This window comes from Dermacentor andersoni, chromosome 7, assembly GCF_023375885.2.
Source record: "Dermacentor andersoni chromosome 7, qqDerAnde1_hic_scaffold, whole genome shotgun sequence".
NCBI lineage: Eukaryota > Metazoa > Arthropoda > Arachnida > Ixodida > Ixodidae > Dermacentor > Dermacentor andersoni.
This window is the reverse complement of record NC_092820.1, coordinates 121949823-121973314: the sequence shown is the minus strand read 5'-3', so window position 1 is coordinate 121973314 and position 23492 is coordinate 121949823. Positions and strand designations below refer to the sequence as shown.

The following is a 23492-nucleotide window of genomic DNA, read 5'->3' as shown; positions in this document are numbered from 1 at the left end:
ACGTATTGCCAATTTGTCACGTGCAAGTTAAAGTTACAACTGTCTCTCATGAGTTCAGTGCCTTCAGACAGCAGAGAAGCTAGCTCACTGGACCAAACTTAATTTATGTCCTAGCTATAACTGAGAAACGCTCGCCACACTACAGTTTTGGGTTACAAGATCCAAATGATGTCACATTACACCTCCTCTGCTCTTCACTTGTGTGCTCTAGTTTGAAGTGTGAACGTTTATACAGCTGAGGACGTAAACCTGCAGTGTACAGCCTCAAGGCATAGGTTCAGAGAAAACAGAGATAAGTATAAAAAGTAGGCTGGCAATGTTTTCAATTTCGTGTAACAGTCAAGCTTTGGGCCAGCAGAAGTCGACCGACACGTACAAAATTCTGAGAAATAAAAATAAATTAGGCTGCGTCAGAGGTAAAGCTTACACTGCCATGACATGTCAGCTGACATCGAGCTTAGTCACAAAAGAAAAAAAAGGGAGAAGCAAGATTCCACACTGAAGTCGGGTCTTTCGTTGACGATTCGCGAGTACGCGCACAGAATCGCGTCGCTGGTGTGGCGAAGCCCTCCGTTGAAATAAAGTGAAAAACAGGCAACACTGAGGGGTGAAACACGAACGGACGTCTCTGCGTTTCCACGTGATAACGTGCGCCTGCGATGAATGAAAGTTCGCAGTGAAACGATCACCTTCCGAAAGTATCGCTTCAGGACCACCTTTTACTAAGCGTCCCGCACCTGCCGACTGTTTCAGAACACGGGGATGCGCACGGCAAATGCGCGCAAGCAGGAGCAATATGTTGCATCGCAGAAGAAACTTCGTCGCAGCGACGGATACGGCATCGGGCGACGTGCAAAGTAGGCGTTTCGCTTTTCATCGTTCCTGTCGGCAAAGGTTGTGCACCCGCTACAGGTCAGATTGCAAAGAAAAAAAAAAAGTGTTTTGCCCGAAACGTGATCGACAAATCGGCCTTGCCGAGAAACGCCCAACAGCGGGACACGGAAGCCCATCGCCGCAAGGTCGGCGAAAGTGCCGCCTAGCACAAACCACGTGGAACTTTGTAACACATAACTGATTGAAAAGTTCTGACAGATGCTGAAGGGCACGCTTTTCGGAATCTGAAAGGTGTAATTAATGCCCGAAATGACACTACATTCTTTTTCATGTACGGAAAAAAAGAAATATGTATGTACCGAATGGCCCCGTTTACCAGCGCTGCAAGTAATACGTTTATATGTCCTAGATTCGACGAAATACCGATAAGTGATGCGGTCCGAATTTCCAGTACATTATATGTAAATATCGTGAGCATTGCCCGCAGGTTAGAAGAAAAAAAAAAGCGACACGATAGTTTCCGTCACGGTGCGATTCGAACTTCGGACGTGCCGTACATGAGCGGCGATTCGAAGCAAAAGCTCGACGCCTTTATGTACGCGGCCACCAGCGCAACATAGACTGTAGGTTCTCAAGGAAATGGTTAAGCGAGTGATCAAGAACTGAAAGGGTAAACTTACCAACTTGGCGGTGCGGCCTGAAGGGAATGATGTCCTTAGTTGACTGGGCCGACACAAAGATCGCGACACACAAGTGGAGCGAGCCTTTGGGGAAGCCTAGACAAGTCCCTCTTTTTTCGTCTTTCTACCGGCGATGTGATGCGCCTTGCGAGTGACAGGCGGTGTGAATCACGTTTTCTAGAGAGCGAACAAAATCGTCCAATTGAGTGAAACGCCCGTATGCCTCGGTATCTGCAGAACTGCGTAAACTACCAATACGGCGCGCCATTCATGGCCAGGCCATGTGAAAAAACGGCGGCCACTTTGTACCACTTTTTCAACACGGCCACCTCGGCTGCAAAATGCAGCAGACCGCCGCAGCTAGCGCAGCAGGGCCTACTCGAATAGAGAGATAAGCCCAGTCTGACTCTTCTGCTTCAAACATGTACAAAAGTCTAATGTTTTAGTGCGCCATCTAGTTGAGGCAGTTTACAACGCAAAACGCGCCATTTTGGCCCGCAAGCTGCGTGAGAGCTCACCGGCGTGCTTGCCACTTTTCAAGCCGCATGTGTTTGTTACAACGCACGGGTATTGTTGGTCCAAATGCGTTTCGCTAAAAATAAAGAAGCGGACCGCCTCCATTTGCCCTCGCGGGTCTCGAGACTCCGCAAACGCAGTCAAGCGTGGATGACGTCACGGAAAATACGCCCAATGGAACACAACGTTTCAAAACTCGTCGCAAAAAAACACCAATAGTGGGGCACGTTACGTCCCCCCGGCCAATGGCGTCTGGCGGCACCTTTGTCGTTGACAAGGCGTCGGTTGCGACGAGTGGTTTGAAACGGGTACGTACACGCTTCAATGTTTATAGTGTTATTTATCGTGGTTTTTTTAACCGGCTTGTTTGCGCCGATCATCGCTAACGTACGCCGCGATTCCTGAATGCTAAAACACGTGCGTTTAACTTTACATTTTGCGTTTTGTCGGTAGTTCGCTTCGCGAAGGTGAAGTGTGCGCGCGCTCACGCGTTCACGCGCGTCGGGGGCTTTCGAAGAGATCGGCACCGGCATTAGGTAAGTCCAGCTTAGAGAAATTGCAGGTGGGTGCACGATATGTCGCATCCGCGAAACACCGGCGCAGATTTCGATAACGACTCGACTCTGCGCGGGACGCGAGAGTCCGAACTCTTGCTGTGTCCGAACCGGCGCATTCGTGGCGACCATCGCATACCCCGCCGCTTCTGCGACTCGCTGCATTAGCAGGTGTTCGCCCTATTGTGACACTCAAGATGGTCTACTTGCAACGAGTATAAGCGATGTTTTGGTGCTCTGCTACGATTTGCAGTGCACATGCAACTCGGAGGTCAAGTTCAGTGACCGCGCTCAATGCTGTGCGTCTCTTTTTTTTATTGCCAGCGGCGTCGGTACAAGTTATCGGGCTACCCCACGGTTGCGCTTTATCTTCACGCTATTCTGCGCTGCTTGTTGAGGTGGTAGCGGTCGCGCAGGTGCAACTACAAGGCGGTTCCTTAGAGAGCGGAGTGAACCGCGATAGCTCCGATTTGTTCCGTTGCATGCCCGATTATTCCTTGTGTAGCGGCGGCGTCGTTGCGTCGCTAGGCCTAATTGGAGCTTCGCCTTCTTCGATGCAGATGGCGGTAGCGGCGTCCGTGGTTTGGCTGGCGGTTGCGGTGGGCGTAGCCTTTCCGTTATGCACCGTTAATTAGCCTGTTTGTTTGCCAGTTCCCTAGCCGCGCAAATTATTTTGATATGTACGTTGTCGCGTCGCGGCATGACTACACTGTTTTCGAAAAGCGCCGACGCGCATTATCTACAGCATCACGGTTCTTGGCGGTATTTTCGAAAGCAGCGTTGATGCAGTAACGGCGGGTAACGGGACCTCGCATGACGCGGGGCCGTTTACAGCATCGAAGTGTCTAGTTTTGAGCTTGCTTTGGCACCTATCGTTCGCGTCAGAAGGTTAGCCTGAAAAGTGACTGGGGCAATGGCCTGCGTTTCAACAGATAAACTCTTATGTATACATTACAGCCTAAGCTTTATTGTCTACTGTTACTGCCGCCAAACAAGCTCGTGATCTGCTGCTTTCAATGAGGACGTCAAAAGCCTACGCGCATGGTTCCGGGCGTTTTCGCAGCTGACAGAAGCGGCAGCTCGCGCCCTTTCTTTAATAAAGGCTGTGATTGTAATTTAAAAGCATGCATGCCCTGATAGGTTGCACATGAACAATACTAAAAACTCTGGAAGATTTTAATCCTTTTTTTTTTTTCATAACAGGTTGACTTCGTAACATAGAACCATAGTGCAAGTCCAGAAAACAAACAGTAGCTTTTGTTTGCTTGGTTGCTTGTGTGCTACTGAATTCTAGCATATCATAAGAAGCTAACAAACAGACACCAAGGAAAACGCAGGGGAAAATACTTGTACTTACTAAATGAATTAAAGAAATTATAAATTAATAGAAGTGAAAGTGGATGAAGAAACAACTTGCTGCAGGTGGGGAACGATCCCATGTCCTTGCTTTACACATGCGATGCTCTACCAATTGAGCCACTATGGTGCCGATTCCCCATCCACTTTCTTGGCGGCGGATGTGTAACATCCTTTCTGCTGCAGGTGTCACGAGTATGTGATCTTTTTGGGTGAAGGCAACTTGCATAAAGTCCCACTATTCAATTTTTGAATGTTCATTCACTGATTTCCACTACTTGTAGAGCGAACCTTATGTGTGATAACTTGAGCCTCTCATCTGTCATTACTGTGCAGTCTATCCATATAAGCACAGTGTAGCCATAAACCTCCTATAAGAATGAGTAGTCTATATACACTACCGAAGCAATCCTGGCAAAGCTGCCAGGCTGGTAATTGCCACTTTTTTTTAATACCACAAGGTTTTCTTTGAAGACTTCAAATCAATTTGGGGTTCAGGGGATCTGGGTATCTGACCGGGTTCGTCTATTTGAGGCCTTCTAGTGCGTGTAGAACAATGAAAAAGGCACTGAAGTTAAGGTTGGAAAGAAAAAGATGCCCCAAGTTAGTGTATGGCTATGTACGGAGCAGCAGTAAAGCATAATTAGCTTAAGAAGGCTGAAATGGAACCGAGGTGTGCTTGTTCAGAGTACATGCACCTAAAACAGGAACCGGAAGTGTGTCTTTACTCAACAAAAAATGTGGGCACCAACAGTGGAAGTGGCAGCAGCCAAGTGACAAATTCTACCAGATATCGGTTGTGCTCACAGGTCAACGGTGAGAGCACCTCTGAGCATTCTATAAAAAACCAGACGAATATGGTGCAAGTAAAGCGTGCTACCAGAGCGCTCAGAATTTATTAGCTGAATGTACTATGAGTAGAAACAAAGCAAAGCAGCAGTAAGCGAATTTTTTTCTAATTTTCATGGCACCCATTTTTCTTTAGTGCAATGGAAAGCTTACAGGTCAGAGTGTCAAGTCATGCAATGGTAACGCGGAAAACACCGTGGAACATTCTTTATCTGAATTTTTCGATCTGCAGTGAGGATGTAGTCTTTTGCTGAAAGCATGCTGGAAACTGTGATAGGTGAGCATGACAGCAGTTATAAGCCGGCATTGGTGGGAGGCAGACAAGTGCGGCCATAGCTGTGACAAAGTATTCATTTATCAAGCCGATGTTCCTGCAATTCATGTTTTCCGAAGTGTTCAAGTATGTCTACAATAATAGCTGTATTTTCGCGGTTTGCTGTCCAGCTGCTTTGGTCATTAACCAGTCGAGTGCTTTTTTTATCCAAGCCAGGTTGAGTTCTCGATAGCAGAACAACTTTTTTACACCTGACACGCAGTTCAATGCATTGCCGTAGCCGTGCGTGTACTAGTATTGTACTGCTGGCACCCATTTACGGCAGAACTAGGCGATCTCATTTTGTACCTCGCAGGGAGACCACACAACTCTGGGTACTGGTTCGCAAACTCTCACCCATACAGCAGCATGTGTGCCGGCGTGCATTGTGGGGCGCTCATTGGTGTGGACTTTCTTTACTTCGTAATATGCATAGAATAAAATGCAACCGTCTAATGATGTACAAACGACAATTTTAAGCAGTAAGTGCATTGTACTTAATAACAGCCAACTTACGGACAGCAATCTTGTATACTACATCCAGAGTGCCAAGTAAGTGGCACCAGGCTGCGCCACGTACTGGTGTGTGAGACTTTCTCTGCCAATTTAAAATTACAATTTCTGCTTAGATCGCAAACGGCATGCTGGATTCTATCACGATAAATTATGGTCATTTCATTTCCATCAATGTCTCGGAACACATTCTGGCCAGTTGTCAGTTCCTAGAAGAGCAGTGTATTCCACACACATGGAGGAACCGGTGATAAGTGAAGCTTTCGTTTGATGCTTACTGAAATGTCTTCACTTTTCTTCCTTCATTTCTATGTAGCTCAGCACTTCTCACCCAGTGCATGTTCCAGTTCCATTTTGTTAACTTTTTTTTTTCTCCACGCTCAGCTGATCGTGCTGTAAACTTCTTCACTTCTTTGTAGCCGACTCCCTGAGTTTTCAGTTGGCAACTTGTGTTTTGTTCTGCTTGCTTATTCGAGCACCTACCCAGTACCGCATTCTCTCTCTGGGGTATTGGCCAAGAGTGTTCACATAGCCAGTGTCGCATGCCCAGTTGCACACACCACAGGGGTCCAAATTGTTGTATACTTGGCAAACCAGCAGCAGCCAGCACCCACAAAGTTTGGGGAACAGGCAAATTCTTCAAATACACAGCTCACTAAACAGTACTTGTGTGATTCAAAACATAACAGCACTACTTCTTGAGCGAGGACAAAGCCAAAGAATGTGGATGAGGACAAGCGCTGCAGTGAAGTTTGACAGTTGGGAGTCTGCGCTTGTCCTTGTCTTTTGTAATTATTATGTTGTCCTAGTTCCAGAAGTTGCGATGTTATTCTTTGTATCATGGAGAACCAATCAGCCCAATCTTTGAGGTTACCAAGATACTTGTGCGTCTGCGCGATGCAGGGCCTTGTGTGGCGCCCTCACCCATTCTTTTTTTTGCCGTTATCTGTTTTTTTGTAGGCGTAGCACGCGAGGATGGCTCCCCCAAGGAAGAGCAACGTTGAGGTAGGTGCCCACGTGGTTGTTAAGGACCACCCGCTCCCTGCGCGAGTGGTTCACATCCAGGGCAACGAATGCCAAATCCAATTTGTCGACGACTCGGTGGCCGTCGTGCACCTCTCGTCAGTCACGAAGGTAACACTGCGCATGCCTGGAAAGGGGATGGCGGTGGCGGCGTGAAAGAAAAAAGAAAAACAAAAGTGCTGCTTGTCTGGGCGCATTATATGTACAGGTAGTTGGAGAAAAACCTGCATGTGCACACCTCAAATCGGCCCTTCCGTCATCATTACCTACATAGAGCTACTATGGCAGTGATGGTTAATACATGCATTTGTGTTTGTGGCTTCAAATGTTTTTGTGGCATTATTTATTGTGCTTTATCTCTCGCTTGAGTTTTCAAGCTATTGCAGTTTTATAAACGCAGCAGTGCGCACTCATGCATAGTCGTTGCGAATCATGTTTATGGCGCAACGTAGTTTGTTGAACACGATGAATGGCACTAAGTCATTTGAAACCACAGCTAAGCCACAAGGACAAAGCTTTAGGCAAACCCATGCAATAGCCATCATTTTCAGGGTGGCGGAACTGCCATGCTCGCGTAAGGTCTCCACTGTCCTTCAACATGTACATCTTCACATTCAATGCATTTATTGGCCTTTAAGCAGTTAAGTCCAATTCCCAGCTGTTGATTTTCTGCCAATGCTTGCTTGCTTCTTGCTTGAAAGCTCTTATTGAAAACAAAAAGAGAGGTGGAGCCCTTAAGAGGCTGCGCAATGGGTGGAGTCCCTATTCCGGAGCCCCATTGGTACGAGCCGCCAGCTTAGCCCTCTGGACCAAGGCCTTCTGGGCCTGAAGGTCCGAGCAACCGATCAGCGTCGCCTCCCACTCCTCTCGGGTTGGGTTAGGGTTGAGGGAAAGAGCTGAATTTAGCTGACAAGCCCAAACCATGTGGTAGGTGTCAGCTACTTGCAGAATGCCTCTTATACCCTCTTTCTTCTGTTATTCAGTCGAGGGCTCGCTGCACTCCAGTTTTAACGGCATACTCATGGCACTGCCTGCCACCGCGCTGACTCGTGTGCACGTCAGTGATGTGGGAGTGCATGATGTGACCAGTGGCCTGCTTCATGCCTGTAGGCAAGCAGCACTTGCTGTGCATGTTTATTTCTGTTGGTCATGTTAGAGGACCGTTGTTTTTGCTCATCGCGCTGTTCATAAATTGCAGCTTCTTGCCGCATTTAACGACTCTATAGCTGTAGTACAGCAGAACTCCTCTATCACATTTTCCATATAGCTGCAGGAGCAGAACACAGGGTTAGCTAGGAAAAAAAATTTGTTAAGAAGTTTTGCCACGGGAGCCCGGCTTTGGTGGGTGTTACAGCTAGCGGAATGTATTAGCAAGGAATGCAGTAGTGAGTTTCTACCATATTGGATTGCAGAAAAGTGTTCATTTGTAAGTTAGACATGTTGTGAGAGACGCATTGGGTAAAGTTTATTTAGGAAGTTTCGTATTTTTGAGTGCATCTACGCGACACTATTGGCACTGAGCCCCCCCCCAAAAAATACAACTATATACTCGTAATACCATTGAATGATGTTAATGCCAGTGAATATTTCTGAACTTTATAGAATTTTTTAACATTGTGGGGATAAAGATTGTGGAAATTTTATTGTCTTGAAGGATTTTCTTGCTTGCATCCATTGAGGATCAATTAGCAAAAAATTAATTTTTGTACAGGGGATAGCATTGATTCACTTTCGAATACAGTTACGTAAGTGCGCCACAGTTGTGCATCTTGTACCAACGAATATCCATTTAGCGACTTGTTTTATGATGCTTGTCGCAAGTGAAGGAAGAAACTATGAATTGCGTTCATCTGCGAGTACTTGGTGATGATTCCTAGGTGTGATGTCCAGTACTGAGCACACTGCGTTGGTATTGTAGGAAAAAAGAGCAACTGAAGCACGTAGTGACTCTTGAATTCACAGCTATTTAGACAACAATGAGGTGGGGATAATGAAATGGCAACCGTGTGGCATGAAAATGTTTGCCTTGCAGTATTGATTGCCCCTGCTACTGATACTAGACCAGGCTGCTCAAGATGAGCCGAATAAGGGATTACGGTCGCGGACAAACCTCCTGCATCGCACGTCTTTCGTGGCTGACGAGTAACGTCCATCTGTCCATTTCTCTTCAACTTTCTTGTGCAGTCAAGTTCGACATTGGCATCTACCATTGGGGCTGTGACCAGGGTACATTTTCTTTTTTTACCAATATCCTCTGAAGCTCTCGAACGCATTAGGGTAACGTTTCCAGACTGTATCCATATCACCGCTCATTTCTCTTCACTCTTCTTGCGCAGTCAAGATCGTCGTGGACGCCAAGCAGCTCGACTGTGAGTGACAGTGCGCGTTTTGTTGTTTCTTGTCGCAGCACTGCATGGAACAGCCAGTTCTGTTCTTGAGCTTTCTCAGCCAGCTAAAGGACTCTATAACGAGGATTTGGGGAACTGAGGACATATCAGCAGCAGATGGAAGAAAAAAGAATACACATTAGCTGATCTGTGCTGACTTTCAGTAGGCATGCATCAAGAACAGCGCTAGCTTCATTCGCGATTTGAAAATGCATTCTTTGGCTGATGCTGTACTCTTGACAGCAGTCATTTAAGTTTGCAGAAGTTTACATGCTGACTGTTGGCAACATTAAGTAGGCTCTGCGTAGCATCTGCCTCAGTGCCTGCCTGCTATACTACTATTCATTGCAACTCTTGATAATCAGCTTTAGTGTTTTGAAAACCAACTGCAGTGAAATTTAGATTTGGCTGTAAAAGGTGAAAAAGTATTTTGTTAAAATTTGTTATAAATGAGTGGTACATACATAGACTGTCAAAGGAGTCTTGGCAAAACTGCATGGCTATAATTGCCTAGATTTTTTATAGTGGTTTAAGTGGCACATTAGCAGACGACACGGGCACCTGGTGGTTAGCCGAAATTATACACATCCCGGACCTTGACCTTTGAGATTTTCTGTGTGCTGCGAGCAACTTCTACTTGGAAGTCATGTCCAGTCACCGTGCTGGTTGTTGGCGTTTTGGATTGTGCGTCATTTTTTGTGAGCAGCAATTGCTTTCTTATTTTGGGGGGGGGGGGTTCTCTATTAAAGAAAGTATATTTCTACCATTATGTTACTCATTCGCTCGTACCTCAAATGGAACATTTAGCATGAAGGTTGCGTTATGTCTGCACATTCTGAAACTAGACTTTTTACGCAATGAAAGTTGCTCAACCATTGGCCTTTAACCACACGCACTGCTTAGGACTCTCGTAGCACCTACTCCAACCCTACTCACTGTCAGCCGAATTTCAACCCAAAGCCTTAACTATGGTGCCCGTGAGGCTTCTTTGTAAATCCGTTGACTAATGCAATACTCCTGTGACTTCTCGAGTGGTATTTCACCAAAGCTTGTGTTAACTCGAGTGAATTGGATTGGCGTCCTCACTTGAGTGAATTGAAGCGCCTGTGTAGTCTGAGAAGGTAATTGTTATGTTTGATTGAAATGTAGTAAATAATTAAGTGAAGGGAAATGAAACTGAATAGATAGATAACTTGGTGCAGCTGGGAACTGAACCCACATCCTTTGCGTTATGCGTGCAAGGCTTTCTTGGGCACTGCAAGCGTAATGTAGAGGCTGTGTAACAAGACAGAGCTTCTGTCTGGGTTCTTCTCAGTGTTCTTTCAAGCATCAGCTTCTCTGCAAGAATCCAGTCCTTCAATTAATGGACGGTTGGTTGGTCTCTAACTGTGAACACAAAAGAGATTAGACATTCTTGTGAGGCCAAGTAAAATTTTGATTTGATGTCAGGAGAGCCAGAAGAGTGCTAGAAGTAATGAGAAGGAAGTGGCAGGCAAATTCGTGCCCCTAGCTTTGCATGTCAATTGGATGAGCCTGGCAGAGGTGTAAGAGAAGTAAATTGTGTGAGCAGTAAAACAGCGCTAAACCACAGGACAAGGAGAGGGACACAGACAACAGCGCTGTGTGGCTGCAGGGGGTGTATGTTGCTACCAGAGGTATTGCCACGAGAGGCGGACAGGCACGCGCTCTTTGGGGGTCGCCGGTACCAGCTTGGTTTCTCTTTTGTTCAGTGCGCTCGTGCTTGCTTCATTCTTTTGGCGGCTTGTATAAAATGCTGCCCGCCACAATTTCAGTAGATTTCGAAGAAGCTGACGGCATCTTAGATAATTCTCCATGGTTTCTATTGGTATCGATGCAAAAAGTTGTCGCATTGAAACAAACATCTGTGCATGAGAAAGTTAAAATGAAGTGGGCATAACGCAACATTTTTTTAGAGGAGTGACATTCTGCAGAGCACGAGCTTGTTCTGATGCAGCGTGGCCTACTCTTCTGACTCGGAGCACCGTTGCTCGTTTTGTCTTCTTTTATCCTTGCACAGTCTGACTCGTCATCATCGTACACCAGCCGTAGGAGCTACACAGTGAGTGAGACAGTAACTGTTTTCTTGTGCCAGACTCGCCTAACGCATTCTATGCATGATCGTCACCCTACAGGACGGTCATAACCCTGAATGGCACGTGGCGGCAAAGTGACCGTTTTCGCTCGCTGCCCCGGCATCTTACAACCAGAAGCGTTTTTTTGTTGGGGTGGTGACGGCAACACATTTTGGCGAAAACGGTTGATGCTGGCTTGTTAGGAAGTTCTGTGGCCCTCTGAAACTCAGTTGCGCACGCTCCTTGTTTGAGAGATCAGCTTATCCAGTTATTGTTGGATAGGAATCTCAATGTTGGTTGGAGGAGGCTCAAGAGACATTGAGTTACGCTTTGAGTGAGCAGTGCTGACGAGATGTGGGTGGAAGAGTGAGCTCTCGCAGGCTGGACCAATCAGTCCTCTCCGCTGTCACACTGCCTAATCTTCTTTGGGCTAGCACAGGTTTAATAAAAAATGCCCCGCAATTGCTGCTGTGGGGAGCCTCTCCAAAGTAATGGAGTTGTCTTTGCACTTGTCAATGTGAAATTGTGCAATGGAGAATGAACGAGAAGCTTTGTAAGTAGGTGAAGCATTGCACAGACGACAAGGAAAGGGAGGCACACATGGTCCCCTGCATCATTTTATCATGCGGTCAAATGTGAGATCCAATACCGACTTGGTGTTCTCAACATCTTCCTCAATCTTTGCTGCGTATCATTTGGAGGACTGCCACCTTACCCCCAACTTTTGTTTTTGTTCTTCTCTTTTTCTTTTTCGCCTCGTGCAGAGTGAGTCTTCGGTGACAGTCACCAGCCGTAGCACCCGTACGATGACGTCGCGCAGCCGCTCGTCATCGAAGTCGCCAAAGACGCAGCGTGTCACGAGCCGTAGCAGGAGCCGCAGCGCATCCCGAGCTGGCCCCACCACATCCTCGAGAACGTCCCGGTCGCCGCAGAAGGCTGCCTCCCCCAAGTCCCCAAGCCCGGCCAAGAAGGCCAAAAGTCCGGCAAAAAAAAGCCCCGGGCGTCCAAAAAGCCCCGGGCGTCCAAAAAGCCCCGGGCGTCCTCCAGCGAAGACTTCGCTGGCCAAGAGTCCAGCGCGCAAGTCGCCGGCAGCCAAAAGTCCAGCTAGGAAGACTCCAGCCAAGACGACTCCGGCCAAGACGAAAGCCACATCGAAGTCGCCAGCACGCACCGCTACGCAGCGAAAGAAGAGTGTCAGCCCTGCGAGGGAGAAAGGTGCGTGACTTTTGCACTTCATTGCACTTCTGTAAGCATTGCGTGTGTGGAATTTATTTCAGTCTGTCAATGTGTGCAATTCTCACCATGGTGCCCATATCAATATTGGAAGTCAATTGCATCCCATGTTGTTTCTAGGTAAATATGTACTGATGGGGGATGGGAGAGGGTATTTCTAACTTGTCTTCTTATTCTCTTCCCCTTTTTTTTTCTTCCCTTCCTGCTAAGTAAAGGTCTAGACCATCAAATACCATATACATGTTATTCAATTGTGCCTCCAAATCTAGTGCGCATCCAATTTTCACGGGTATAAATTAAGAAAATAAAGGTGACCTGAATATAACATGCTGCCAATTTATAAAAAAATTTTAGCATATCCCCTCCACGTTCTCGATCAGAAAAACCTAGACGTGCAGAATTTACCTTCATGAAAGGGAGATTTTTTTAAAAATGAGCTTTTTTAATAATAGCATTGTTACCAAGCACCCAGGAGCAGTATTCTTAATCACTTTAGAGATACAGTATGCTTCCGTTAATTCAACTCAGTTTAATTTGGTTTTTTTGATTAATTCGATCCCAACCAAACATCCTAGCTGGTGTCTATACATTTCTATGGGCCAGAGTTTCATTATTTCAACATTAAAGTTAGCCTTCGTTGGATAATTCTAACTTGACTGGTCGGCATGCCCGTGCTTACTCCAATAGTGGCCCCTTCAGCAGCAGCGTCTGTCTTTTCGGAACTTAGGGGACAGTGAATACGTCGAACACACACCATTCCCTGCTGAAAACGCTCGTTATGGGCCCACCATGGGAAGATTTGAAAGTGAGAACAGTAGCTCACAATGAACAAATTAACATTATTTACCCAGTCACAACGTTTGCTTTTTTCTTTTCTAATAAAATTAATTCAGAAATTACCTGTGCGGTGTAATCGGATACGAAACCGCAACAGCCTATAGTGATAGCCAATGTCATCACCATTGCCACCACAACATGGCGACTTGCGTACCATCACGCTTGTGTAGCGTGACAATGACGATGCGCCCCTTTCAATCTTCGATTACGGAGGCTCATTCTATAAGTTATTTTACATGCTAAGCTTGTGGCAACCAGTGACGTCATGTGTCTGTAGCGTTTCGGGCAGTTCCACGCATCACAGGATGAACTAGCGAAGTGGTTGGACTAGGCGAAGGCCACGGTCCTGTTTGTAATTGTTGCGGAGTCGTTAGAGAAAAGAGCATCAAACATGAAATTGACCGTATGGAGGACACAAGGTTCACAGGCAGCAATGAAATGCTCTCTGAGAGTTATGACAGTGGACATAAGCTGTAAATAAATGAATATTCTGTGAAGGTAAAGATCACGCATTTACCATTTTTGTTATTCACCCTTGTTCTGTTAACCTTGGTTCATTGGGGTTCTCTGAAATTTTTCGTTATCAAACCTTTTTGCAAGGCCCTTTTGTTTGACTAAGTGATCGGAAACCCTTTCTTGAATTTCATATCTGGCCGGGTTTAACGGAATTTTTGTCTGCAGGAGTACGTTGTTGCTTTGCAGTAGCAGTGCAGGACTCTAGTCTTGCCCTTCTTTGCGTCTGACGAGGCAATTAAATGCTGCTGCATCTGCACCTTGCTTGCATTGCGTTCCATACGCAGCCTCTCGTGACCTCTCACTGCCGAAAACTTGCAGGTGGCGACTCCCCACGGCCCGGCCCTTCGCGCGCTCCGGTGTCCTCATCGTCCTCGTCGGAGACGATCGTCGCACCAGCGCGCAGTCGCGCGAGCCTCGCCACGCCCCTGGGTGCCGCTTCTCCCCAGCCTGTGGTGAACCTCAGCAGCAATTCGATCACCCGCCGCATATCCAGCGCCCCCTCCACGGGCGCATCGTCGCCACACGTCTACAACGTGCAGGGGGTGCGGTCTTCCCCACGCATTGCCACCATGCACTCAACCTCAGTGAGTTCCTTTACCTAGCTGTGTTCCTCCATAGCTGTGTTCCTTTACCCCCTGCCGGAGCCTTCTGCATTTCTTCAGTGGCTGCCCAGCGGCACAAAGAACATAGTTCACTTAGAGGACACTGCAGGGCTTCCCCTGCTGGAATTACTGCAAGGGAACTGCGGCACTGCGATCATCACTCTGCTTACCATGGGGTTGATGAGTGGTGCAGTGAAACCTCGTTGATTTGGATTTCACAGGACTGAAAGAAACCTGCGAATTAACCGAAGCACGCCACCGATGCGGTGTTATGCGCGGCGGTAAACACAAGAATAGAGGCTTTAAAGGCACAAATAGGCACTAAGCATTCCGGCATTGCTGTCATTGTACGATTTCTGCTGATGACTATGGCTCCGCCGCTTCATTTCGATTGGATACTAGCACCATTTTTGCTCTCTTGGGTTGCAAATTGGCAGCACTCCTTGCTCGCCAAGCTCCGAAAGTTGTCCGAATTAACCGATGTGCAGCCACATACGTCCAAATTAACAAGAGTTCGATTGCATTGAATAATGCATACGCTTGTCGGGACCAGAGGACGAGTGCGACTCATCCGGTTTTCCGAACGAGGGTCAAATTAATCTACTTGTCTAATCTTAGTGCTTATGACTTCAAATGCTCTCGAGACATTAATCATTACACCACGTCAGCTTTTATTGCCCTAGTTTCAGAGCAACTGCATTCTAAACACTCGAAGGCAGTTAAGTTCGTGTGCACGAGCGGAGTAATGGGTGGTGTCCAAATTCATCCTTCAGCGACTGCGCGCTCCAAGTAACCACAATCGATCTTGAAGGCCGCGCTCCTATGTACTGCATGCTGCCATAGGCATTTGCAGGAGCCAGGAATATGCTATGATCGCCATATTTTTGATATCACCTATTGTGAATTGTTGCATTTATGACAGTATTTCGCTGAAGATGGTTCATTTGCAAAGTCAGTGGGTCATCTGAAGCCAGGAGGATGAAGTTTAGGCAAATTCACGTACTGCCCATTGTTCCCATGCAGGCTGAACTGCCATGCTTGCAGTTTCCGCAAACACTGGTGCCACGTTTCCCGATTTATTTATTTATTTATTTTTAATGCACTCAAGTGCCTGGGGACTGTAGAGGGGAGTAGGGTACATATGTATGACAATAACATGATTAAGTACCGTACACAGTGCAGTCCACTTATATTGATATCAAGAAGAACGAAAAATCCAGTCGTTATAATCGGCCATCGCTATATCTGGACTGCCACAAAAAAGAACTGCCCAACGTACCTTTGTAGCTCGGAAACCAAATTTACCTCTTGTGCTAAAAAATAGACGTTGTAAAAGTCGACTGTGAAAAATGAAATGTTTATTTATACCTCTAAACAGCGTATCAAGCGTTAGGCGCTGGAGTACAGTCAACGACCGATTTTTCGGACCCTCTAGCGAACGTAAAAACGTCCGAAAATTCAGGCAGTCCAAAAAAATGAATGCATGCAAAAAAACGCACCTCTTTTCTTTTTTTCTCGGATCTAGAGGTAAAGGGCGAAGTACCACGCTTCTGAAACCCTGCCAAAGCATCAATGAACGTGCTATAAAAAGAGGCGTTCAAAAAATCTGTATGCAGCCGACTGCCGGTTTATTATGTACATGGCCATCGTCGGGCAGCCAGTGTTATTGCTGCAGTGGCTTGAAGAACTTGTTGATTGTTTGGACGGCGTTCCGGTTGCATGCGATCATATTCACCTCGATCTGAGCAAGGGTCATGTCAGCACTGTACACCGATGAAAGAGTCAACAGTGCTCGCGTCAACTCGGCGCTTGTAGGCGGCGCAGGCATTGGCTCCTCATTTTCAACATCGGAGTCTACTGAATCCCCCACAACCTGACGGACTATTCCCTCGTCAGTCAGTTCTGCGCAGAAGTTGAGCTCGTTGTCAGCGTCGACAAACTGTTCAAAGGTTATTTCCGTGGGTACGGTACTGCTTTCCGCGCTTCGATGCCATAGGCGAGGACGACGAAGACGAAGTGGGCGCCATCGAAGGCAAGCGAAATCCTCAAGTTGCGAACAGTGGAGTTCACTGACGAGCGTCGAAGCACCTAGGCCTAGCGTCGCAGAGCACACTTGACACAACAGCACAACCACACACCACGCTAGCCAAAACGTGGCCTGCGCAAACAAACGAAATAGCACCACCATAGAGTTTCTCACTATAACACCTAGAGGGTAATCTGGCGCCACCGTCTATGGGAGTTTCTTAAGGGGGGACGCGGGTTTTAAATCGCGAAAAATGGCCAGAAAACCGATTTTTTGAAAATCACATTTTCAGTTTCTATAACCCTTTTTCTATCTGATACCCAAATATCATCCCTGTAAACCACCTAGAAGTGCTCTAAAAAAATTCGTTTTATTAGCCAAGGTGGCGAAAAATCTCGCGGAAATCAAGAAAGAATAGCGTTTTTCACGCCACAATATCTCCGGAACGGCGCGACCGAGCGCCGCCATCTTGGTCTCGTTGGAAAGCGCATTTCTCCGTCTTCAAATTTGCCGCTTCAGCGATCTCCTCCATACAGAAACAAGCGCACAAAAAGCAAATGATTGAAGGTCGTGCCGGAGTCTGCGATTGGCCGCGCCCGCCACGTGACTCCAGCGCGGTTCGCCATTGGTCCGGCGCTCGCGTCGTCTGCTCGGCTCTTTGCACCTCGCGAGTTTGGCGTCTCCACTAGCCGTAATCTCGACGTGTCAAAACGGGCGCAACGCGGACATCGCAGTAGCGTGGCCGATCCCTACGCTTGTGGACGTTTCAGACTCGCGGCTAAGCATTCCGAGCACCGGCGACGCGGACTTCGCGACCAAGATTCACGCGCGGAATCCTCGGACATGCGGCTAAGCCTTTCAGCACTCGGTGTTTCGAATTCGTGACAAATTCGTATCGCGCACGCAATCCTCGGAAACGCGGCTAAACATTTCGCGCACAGGGAGTCTCCGACTCGGCGATCATGCACATCGCGCGCGGACTTCTCGGACAGTCACCTAATCATTTTGTGCATCGGCGCCTCCGACTGCGCGAATACGCGCATCGAGTGTCGACTCCTCGAGCCCGCGGCTAGGAATTTCGCGCGTCGGCACGTAGGACTGCGCGAATTAGCGCGTCGAGTGTCGACTTTTCGAGCCCGCGACTACGCATTTCGCGCGTCGGCACCTCGGACACCGCGAATAAGCGCATCGAGGGTCGACTCCTCGAGCCCGCGACTAGGCATCTCCCACGTCGGCACCTCGGACACCGCGAATAAGCGCATCGAGGGTCGACTCCTCGAGCCCGCGACTAGGCATCTCCCACGTCGGCACCTCGGACACCGCGAATAAGCGCATCGAGGGTCGACTCCTCGAGCCCGCGACTAGGCATCTCCCACGTCGGCACCTCGGACACCGCGAATAAGCGCATCGAGGGTCGACTCCTCGAGCCCGCGACTAGGCATCTCCCACGTCGGCACCTCGGACACCGCGAATAAGCGCATCGAGGGTCGACTCCTCGAGCCCGCGACTAGGCATTTCGCGCGTCGGCACCTTGTATCTGCAGCTATGCATTTCGCACATCGGCACTTCGGACTCGCAACCAAGCACATTGCGCTTTCACTCTATTATCATACTGTCACGATAGCTCGTAACAATATCTATCATAGCACCCCTTCATAAAGAGAACCTCATCATGAGCTCTGTTCACTAGGCCCCTTGGGCTGGCACACACCTGGCTGCAGAAGTGATCGAGGCATCATACAAAAGTAAAATTCTGGACAGCACCTAGCAGCTGCATATCTATCACTGGCTCTCTGATCCTAAGTTCCACAGCCACTGTCAGGTGAAGATGACTTGGAAGGCTACTTACACTCGGAGCCTTCATTCAGTAACATGGTCAATTCTACCAAATGAAAAAAAAAGTGCCTCACTGATTGTAATGGAGACTGCTCTCAATCAGGCAGCCTGCATGTACAACACTGGAACTATATTCATGCCCACACAGAGTTCTACACTTCAGTTTGAAACCCAGGCACCATGCTCTTTGTAGAGCATGGTGCCTAATAAAGTTTCTTGTGCTAGTTCAGTGGCCAGTGTGCTATTATTTTGAGAGTGTGCAGTCGCACATTTAGTATGGCCATTCTTACAAAACACAAAGCTTCAAAATGGTGCCATTTGTATTGCTGTAGATTCACTTCAGCAAAAGCTACATTTGTTTGAAACTTCAAATGCGTTTATTTCAGTTCGATGTTTTTGCACACTGTACTCCGCCTTACGGGTGTTTTTTCTGGGTTGTTTTTGGCCAAAAATGACAAGGGTGGTATCATTTTATTCGTATTGAAATGATCTGGGGGGTGATGCTATTTTTATTACTCTTGCACCGTCATGAAAATTACATTCAGGTATAGTAATCTCTGCTAATTAGAAAAAAATGTTCATAATAAATGCAAGATTGTTTTCTTGTCTGCAAAATGCTTCCAAATGAATAAAAATAGCATCACCCCCTACAGGAGGTCTTTAGCAATGGTGTCATGCATTTAGTTTTTGGTTTAGCAAGACGGAATCATCAAAAAGCCCCGTAACGAGTTTGAAATTAATTTGACTTCAGACCTCAATATTTTTTGAACTGCTACAGCTATCAAAAATCTAATTACAGATCTGAAATCAGCACGAAAAATTACCCCAGACAGTGGAGTTTATTAAAGATTCACCCAAAAATAAGAAAAAAATTTTTAGGACCCACGTCCCCCCTTAAGGGGGCACCGTGCCGTCATGGGAATGACGGTATATGTGTCTGCGAGGCTCTTGTTGGCTGGTGTTGTAAGAGGCTTCGTCTAAAACGTGGATATGACTACGCAAATAACGCGTTCTCAAAGAAAAATCTTCATAAAATGTTTCCATTCACGCATATTACATCTTTACTCACCCACGATGCATGACCAAGCGAAAAAAAGCAAGAACAGACGACCAACTGTTTCAAAGCGAGCGCGAACCTTGTCGTCTGTCCTCCAACTTTAGCGGCCCGCTGATACTTTTTACATAACATGTAGTCGTACACACAATAACAAGTTCTCATAGTTAAAGAAAACATGTTTTCGAGTAATAATAAAGCTAAAACAGCTTTTCACGTGCTGTTCTAGTAGAAAATGAATCATTGTGACAGACGGAACAGTACTTGCCAAGCGCGTCTTCAAGGTGTCCTGTCTCTACGAGAACGATGCCAATCCGAATCCACAACATACCGTCATTCCCATGCATACCACAGCGCAGCAGCGCCAGATTTCCCTCTAGGTAATGTAGTGAGAAACTCTATGAGCACCACAGAACACCTATATAGCGCCGCTCCGGAAACTCCGCCGGAGGCGGAAGTGCGGCCATTTGCGGCGATGAACATAGCCAGCGTGGCCAGACGAAATAGGTGTGTGATGGCTAGATTCGGCTAGTTGTGGTTCAAAGCGGTGATATGCTTGGGCTGCAAGTCGATTTCCTTCGCAAGGGCGCTGTGCGAGGAGCCAAAAAGTCCAGAAAATTGGACGGCGGGGGGTTCGAGCGTCCGAAACTTCAGATGTCCTTATACATTGATTCTATGGGGCTCGTGGCGGTGCCGCGAAGACGTCCGAAATATCAGGCATGTCCGAAAATTTGGGCGTCCGAAAATTCAGTTGTTGACTGTAATCGGAAATCTAGACTTGCTTTAGCGGGAGTGTCAGATTCACAACTGTGGTGTCCAGCTCCTGCGCGAGCACTAGCAGCAATAATTGAGTGTGTGTGAAATCAGTGAGCGACTCGATCGACGATAATCCACTTCGCATGAACATTGGGATCGGTGTCGAAGACGGGTCATTGGCAATCTTGTCGCCCCCGTTGCACAATGCCGCCATCTGTCGCAACAACTATCGCCCCATTGGAGATCTGTTCGCATAACGAGGCAGCACTGTCTGCACTCAGAAACTCCTCCATTGAAGCACCACCTGTTTCACTGTCATTAGCGACGTGCTCCCAGAGCTCAGTAATGCAAGCGGCTTCCAGGCAGTATTGGTTTCACTATCATGGGGGGGTTTCGTTTTCGCGCACAAAGCCCGCCTTTCCTGTTGATCAGCATGGCCTCTGGTTGCAGCTTTCGTGTTTGCGGCACCACTGTGCGAGCTCGTACTCCTCTGAGCCTTGCAAAATTTGCAGCTTCATCTCAAGCAATACAACATTGCACTTCGTCAGTGCTGTCTTCTATCAACCGGGCTGTCTGCGGCGCATTTTCACGCTTGCTGAGAAGGGGGCCAAAGGGAAGGTGCTGCTTCCCTTCTCACATTCTTTTTTCCTCTCCACGCGTATCTCGATTGTGGGCGATGCGAGGCGGCTGGCACCATCTTATGGCATGCTGCACCAACTAGTGATGCTCTCTGTGACTTTTGTGATCGGCGCCCGGGCGGGATGCTTTGTGCAGCCAATGGCGGCAGATACGAACTCACATAGGAACACGTGTCACTCCGTCTCGGCATCGTTCGTTTAATGGGAACTTAGGAATGCAAATTTCACGATTATTCTGCATGGAAAACGCCGTTCCAAAGGCAAAATTTTGGTCGTTATATTCGATATGCAGTGAATAACATATTATGTTGTTTTTTTGTTTTTTTTCTCCTAGCCCAAATGTATGAGTTGACACACTCTCAAGTTGGCTTATCGTTACAACCGATATATCATTATATGTGGTATCGTTACAAGTGGAGTGCACTGTATATCGAAATCTAACTTCTGACCCATTTTCCCGAGAAAATGGGTCCGCAAATTACCTGGCGTGCTACAATTTGATATAAAAACAAAACCGTGTTTTGTGGCATAGGCAGCAGTACCGTCAGAGTCTGAAGTAGCATCATCCCCATCTCAACATGGTGACAGGGCACATTTTTGTGAAAGTTGTTGTGGGTTCACTTTGGGCTCTCTCGACTGCGATCCGGAGCGTTATTTTCGGTCAAGCACTTTCAGAGATGCTATCACTTTCAGCCAGGCTTGCTGTCTTACGCACAGTGCCAGGAATATTGCCGGCCACGCACGTCTTCAAGTCCGGTGCAGTCATAAAACCTTGCGAAATCGAACGTTGTATCTTTTAAATGTAATCGCCTGAGAATGCAGCCCCTATGCACTTGTTGCTGTCTGCAGCCAGTGAAGTTAAGTGGTGAAGATGACACACACCACTTTCATTGTGAAAGCTTGTCTGGGAAAAAAAAAATGTAATTCAATTCTGTGAAGGTAAATTCTACACGTGTCTTTGTTTTTCTATTTTTCATGATCGTGAACATGGTGGACATTATCATTTTCTTTTATAAATCAAGGGCATGTTACATTCAGGTGCACTTTAAACCCATGAAAGGCTGTGCGTTAGATTCAAGTAAATACGAGGTTGCCACTTTAATCCAAGCATTAACCCATTGTATTTTGTTACAGGACATTTACAGCAGCGTAAGTTGACTTGACAGTCTCATCTGACATTTTATTCCTTCTTTTAAAGGAAGAGTCTGGTCTTAGAAATGTATATATATATTTTAATGTTTATTCTTTGGGTTATGTTGCTGAAAACTTGTAGTTGTGTATAAGTTTTTTTGCTTTTTTCGATTATGAGGTCCATCCTTGTCTGTGTCACTTGGTTCTACTTTTATGCAAGCTTCCTCTGTGTAATTTTCTTGAGAAGTTTGAAAAAAAGAATGGTTACTCAGGTATCACAGACAGGATATCAGGGGCTTCTGCATGATTGAAAAACTACAATAACACTCACCTTATTGCTCTGTCTACTCCACGACAAGAGGTGCGAGACTTTGGAGTGACTTCAAGAAAAACATTTGTCTGTGTGTCAACTTTGAAGTCTTGCACCTCTTGTTCTAAAGTCCAAGGACAAAAAAGGTTGGTCCTTCTCTTCTAAAGAGATTGGTCAATGTACGAATCGGGACGTGTTTGACGTTTCTTTGTCTTGGGCTACCAATTAGACCTGGACAGATCCAACAAGTCGTGTTCAGAGTTTCAACTTGGTGCAGTAGACTTTGGTTAGTTCACCGTCTTTTTTTTTTTTTTTTTTTTTTTTTTTTTGTTGTTGTTAATTCACCGAAAACAATTCAACATTTGATTTTTGTTACAGGACCGTTACATCAGTGTAAGTTGACTTGGCGTCCATTCTGACGTTTCATTTTTTTTTTCTCTAACACTTTCCTGTCTGCTGGAAAATAGGCAGTTTTTGGGTAGTCTAGTAAACAATTTTCTTACTGCTACAGCAAATGCTTGATTATGCAGGCGTACTCAGCTGCGCACTTTTTATCGTTAAGATGAACACACTCCGTGCCTCATTACCAGCGGCTATATTACGTCTACGTGGACGACATACAAATAGGCTTCATGTCTTGTAATCTCACATTTCTTATGGTATTATTTTCAAGTAAATATATAACAATTCTTTGAAAAAGCTTAATAAAATATTGTAATGAAAACGAGAAAACTTCATAAAAACACAGATGCTGCTTTGCATCAACAGAACATTAAAAAAATTTCAAAATATGCATTTTGAACAAGAAAGCTACATACGGCATTCCTGCAAATATAAGCTTTCTGTCTGTAGAAGTTCTTTATATTTAAAGGAAAATGGTAGCCATAGTGGCTATTGTGCTCGTGCGATGGCTTTTACGAACTGCCGCATGGCACTGCGGAGCGCGATCATAGTCCAGTGCCGAGGTCCACTGTCAGCCACCTTCTTACGCAAAACTCCACTCTGCGCTGCTACCGGCAAGTGGTCCTGTCCAAACGATGTTGAAGCACCCCAGATAAGAACTGTAACCTTTAAAACTCACCAGATGTATTTAGATCTGAGCGCAGCAGCGGCGAAATGGTTTGGAGTAGAAAACAAAACCCATCGGCAGACACCTGTTGACGTTCTGGGGCAATTCGACGCACTTTCGCCGTCCGTGTTGAAGTCCGATAAATGAAAATTATCTTCAGAGTCTGTGCTGCTGCCACCATCAAAGAATTCTGACGCAGACTCGTCGCAGTCTGTCGAAATTTGCCGTTTCCGAAGGGCAGCTGCACACGATGTCAACGCCATGTCGGAAGATGGCCGACTAAAAGGCGCTTTAAAAATCCCGTCCTGGTGGGGAAAAAAAAACACACAAAAGCGAAACTAGAAAAACAGTTCCTCTTTTATGTGC

General features: G+C 46.6%; 2 protein-coding genes across 3 annotated transcripts in view; one reads left to right on the top strand and one right to left on the bottom strand.

Moving 5' to 3' along the window:
- Nucleotides 1-2333, bottom strand: part of Brf (Brf RNA polymerase III subunit) — a 55615-nt gene extending 53282 nt beyond the window's left edge. For both annotated transcript variants that reach the window (XM_050181124.3, XM_055072499.2), the window contains exon 1: nt 1515-2333. The gene's annotated coding sequence lies outside the window, so the exon portion shown is untranslated. The remainder of the gene's footprint in view (nt 1-1514) is intronic.
- Nucleotides 2334-6590: 4257 nt separating this feature from the next.
- Nucleotides 6591-23492, top strand: part of LOC126533905 (delta(14)-sterol reductase TM7SF2-like) — a 41771-nt gene continuing 24869 nt past the window's right edge. Inside the window, exons 1-6 of the mRNA XM_055072921.2 lie at nt 6591-6749; nt 8823-8864; nt 8975-9007; nt 11064-11105; nt 11883-12333; nt 14023-14288. Of these exons, the coding sequence (XP_054928896.2) occupies nt 6591-6749; nt 8823-8864; nt 8975-9007; nt 11064-11105; nt 11883-12333; nt 14023-14288 (993 nt within the window). The remainder of the gene's footprint in view (nt 6750-8822; nt 8865-8974; nt 9008-11063; nt 11106-11882; nt 12334-14022; nt 14289-23492) is intronic.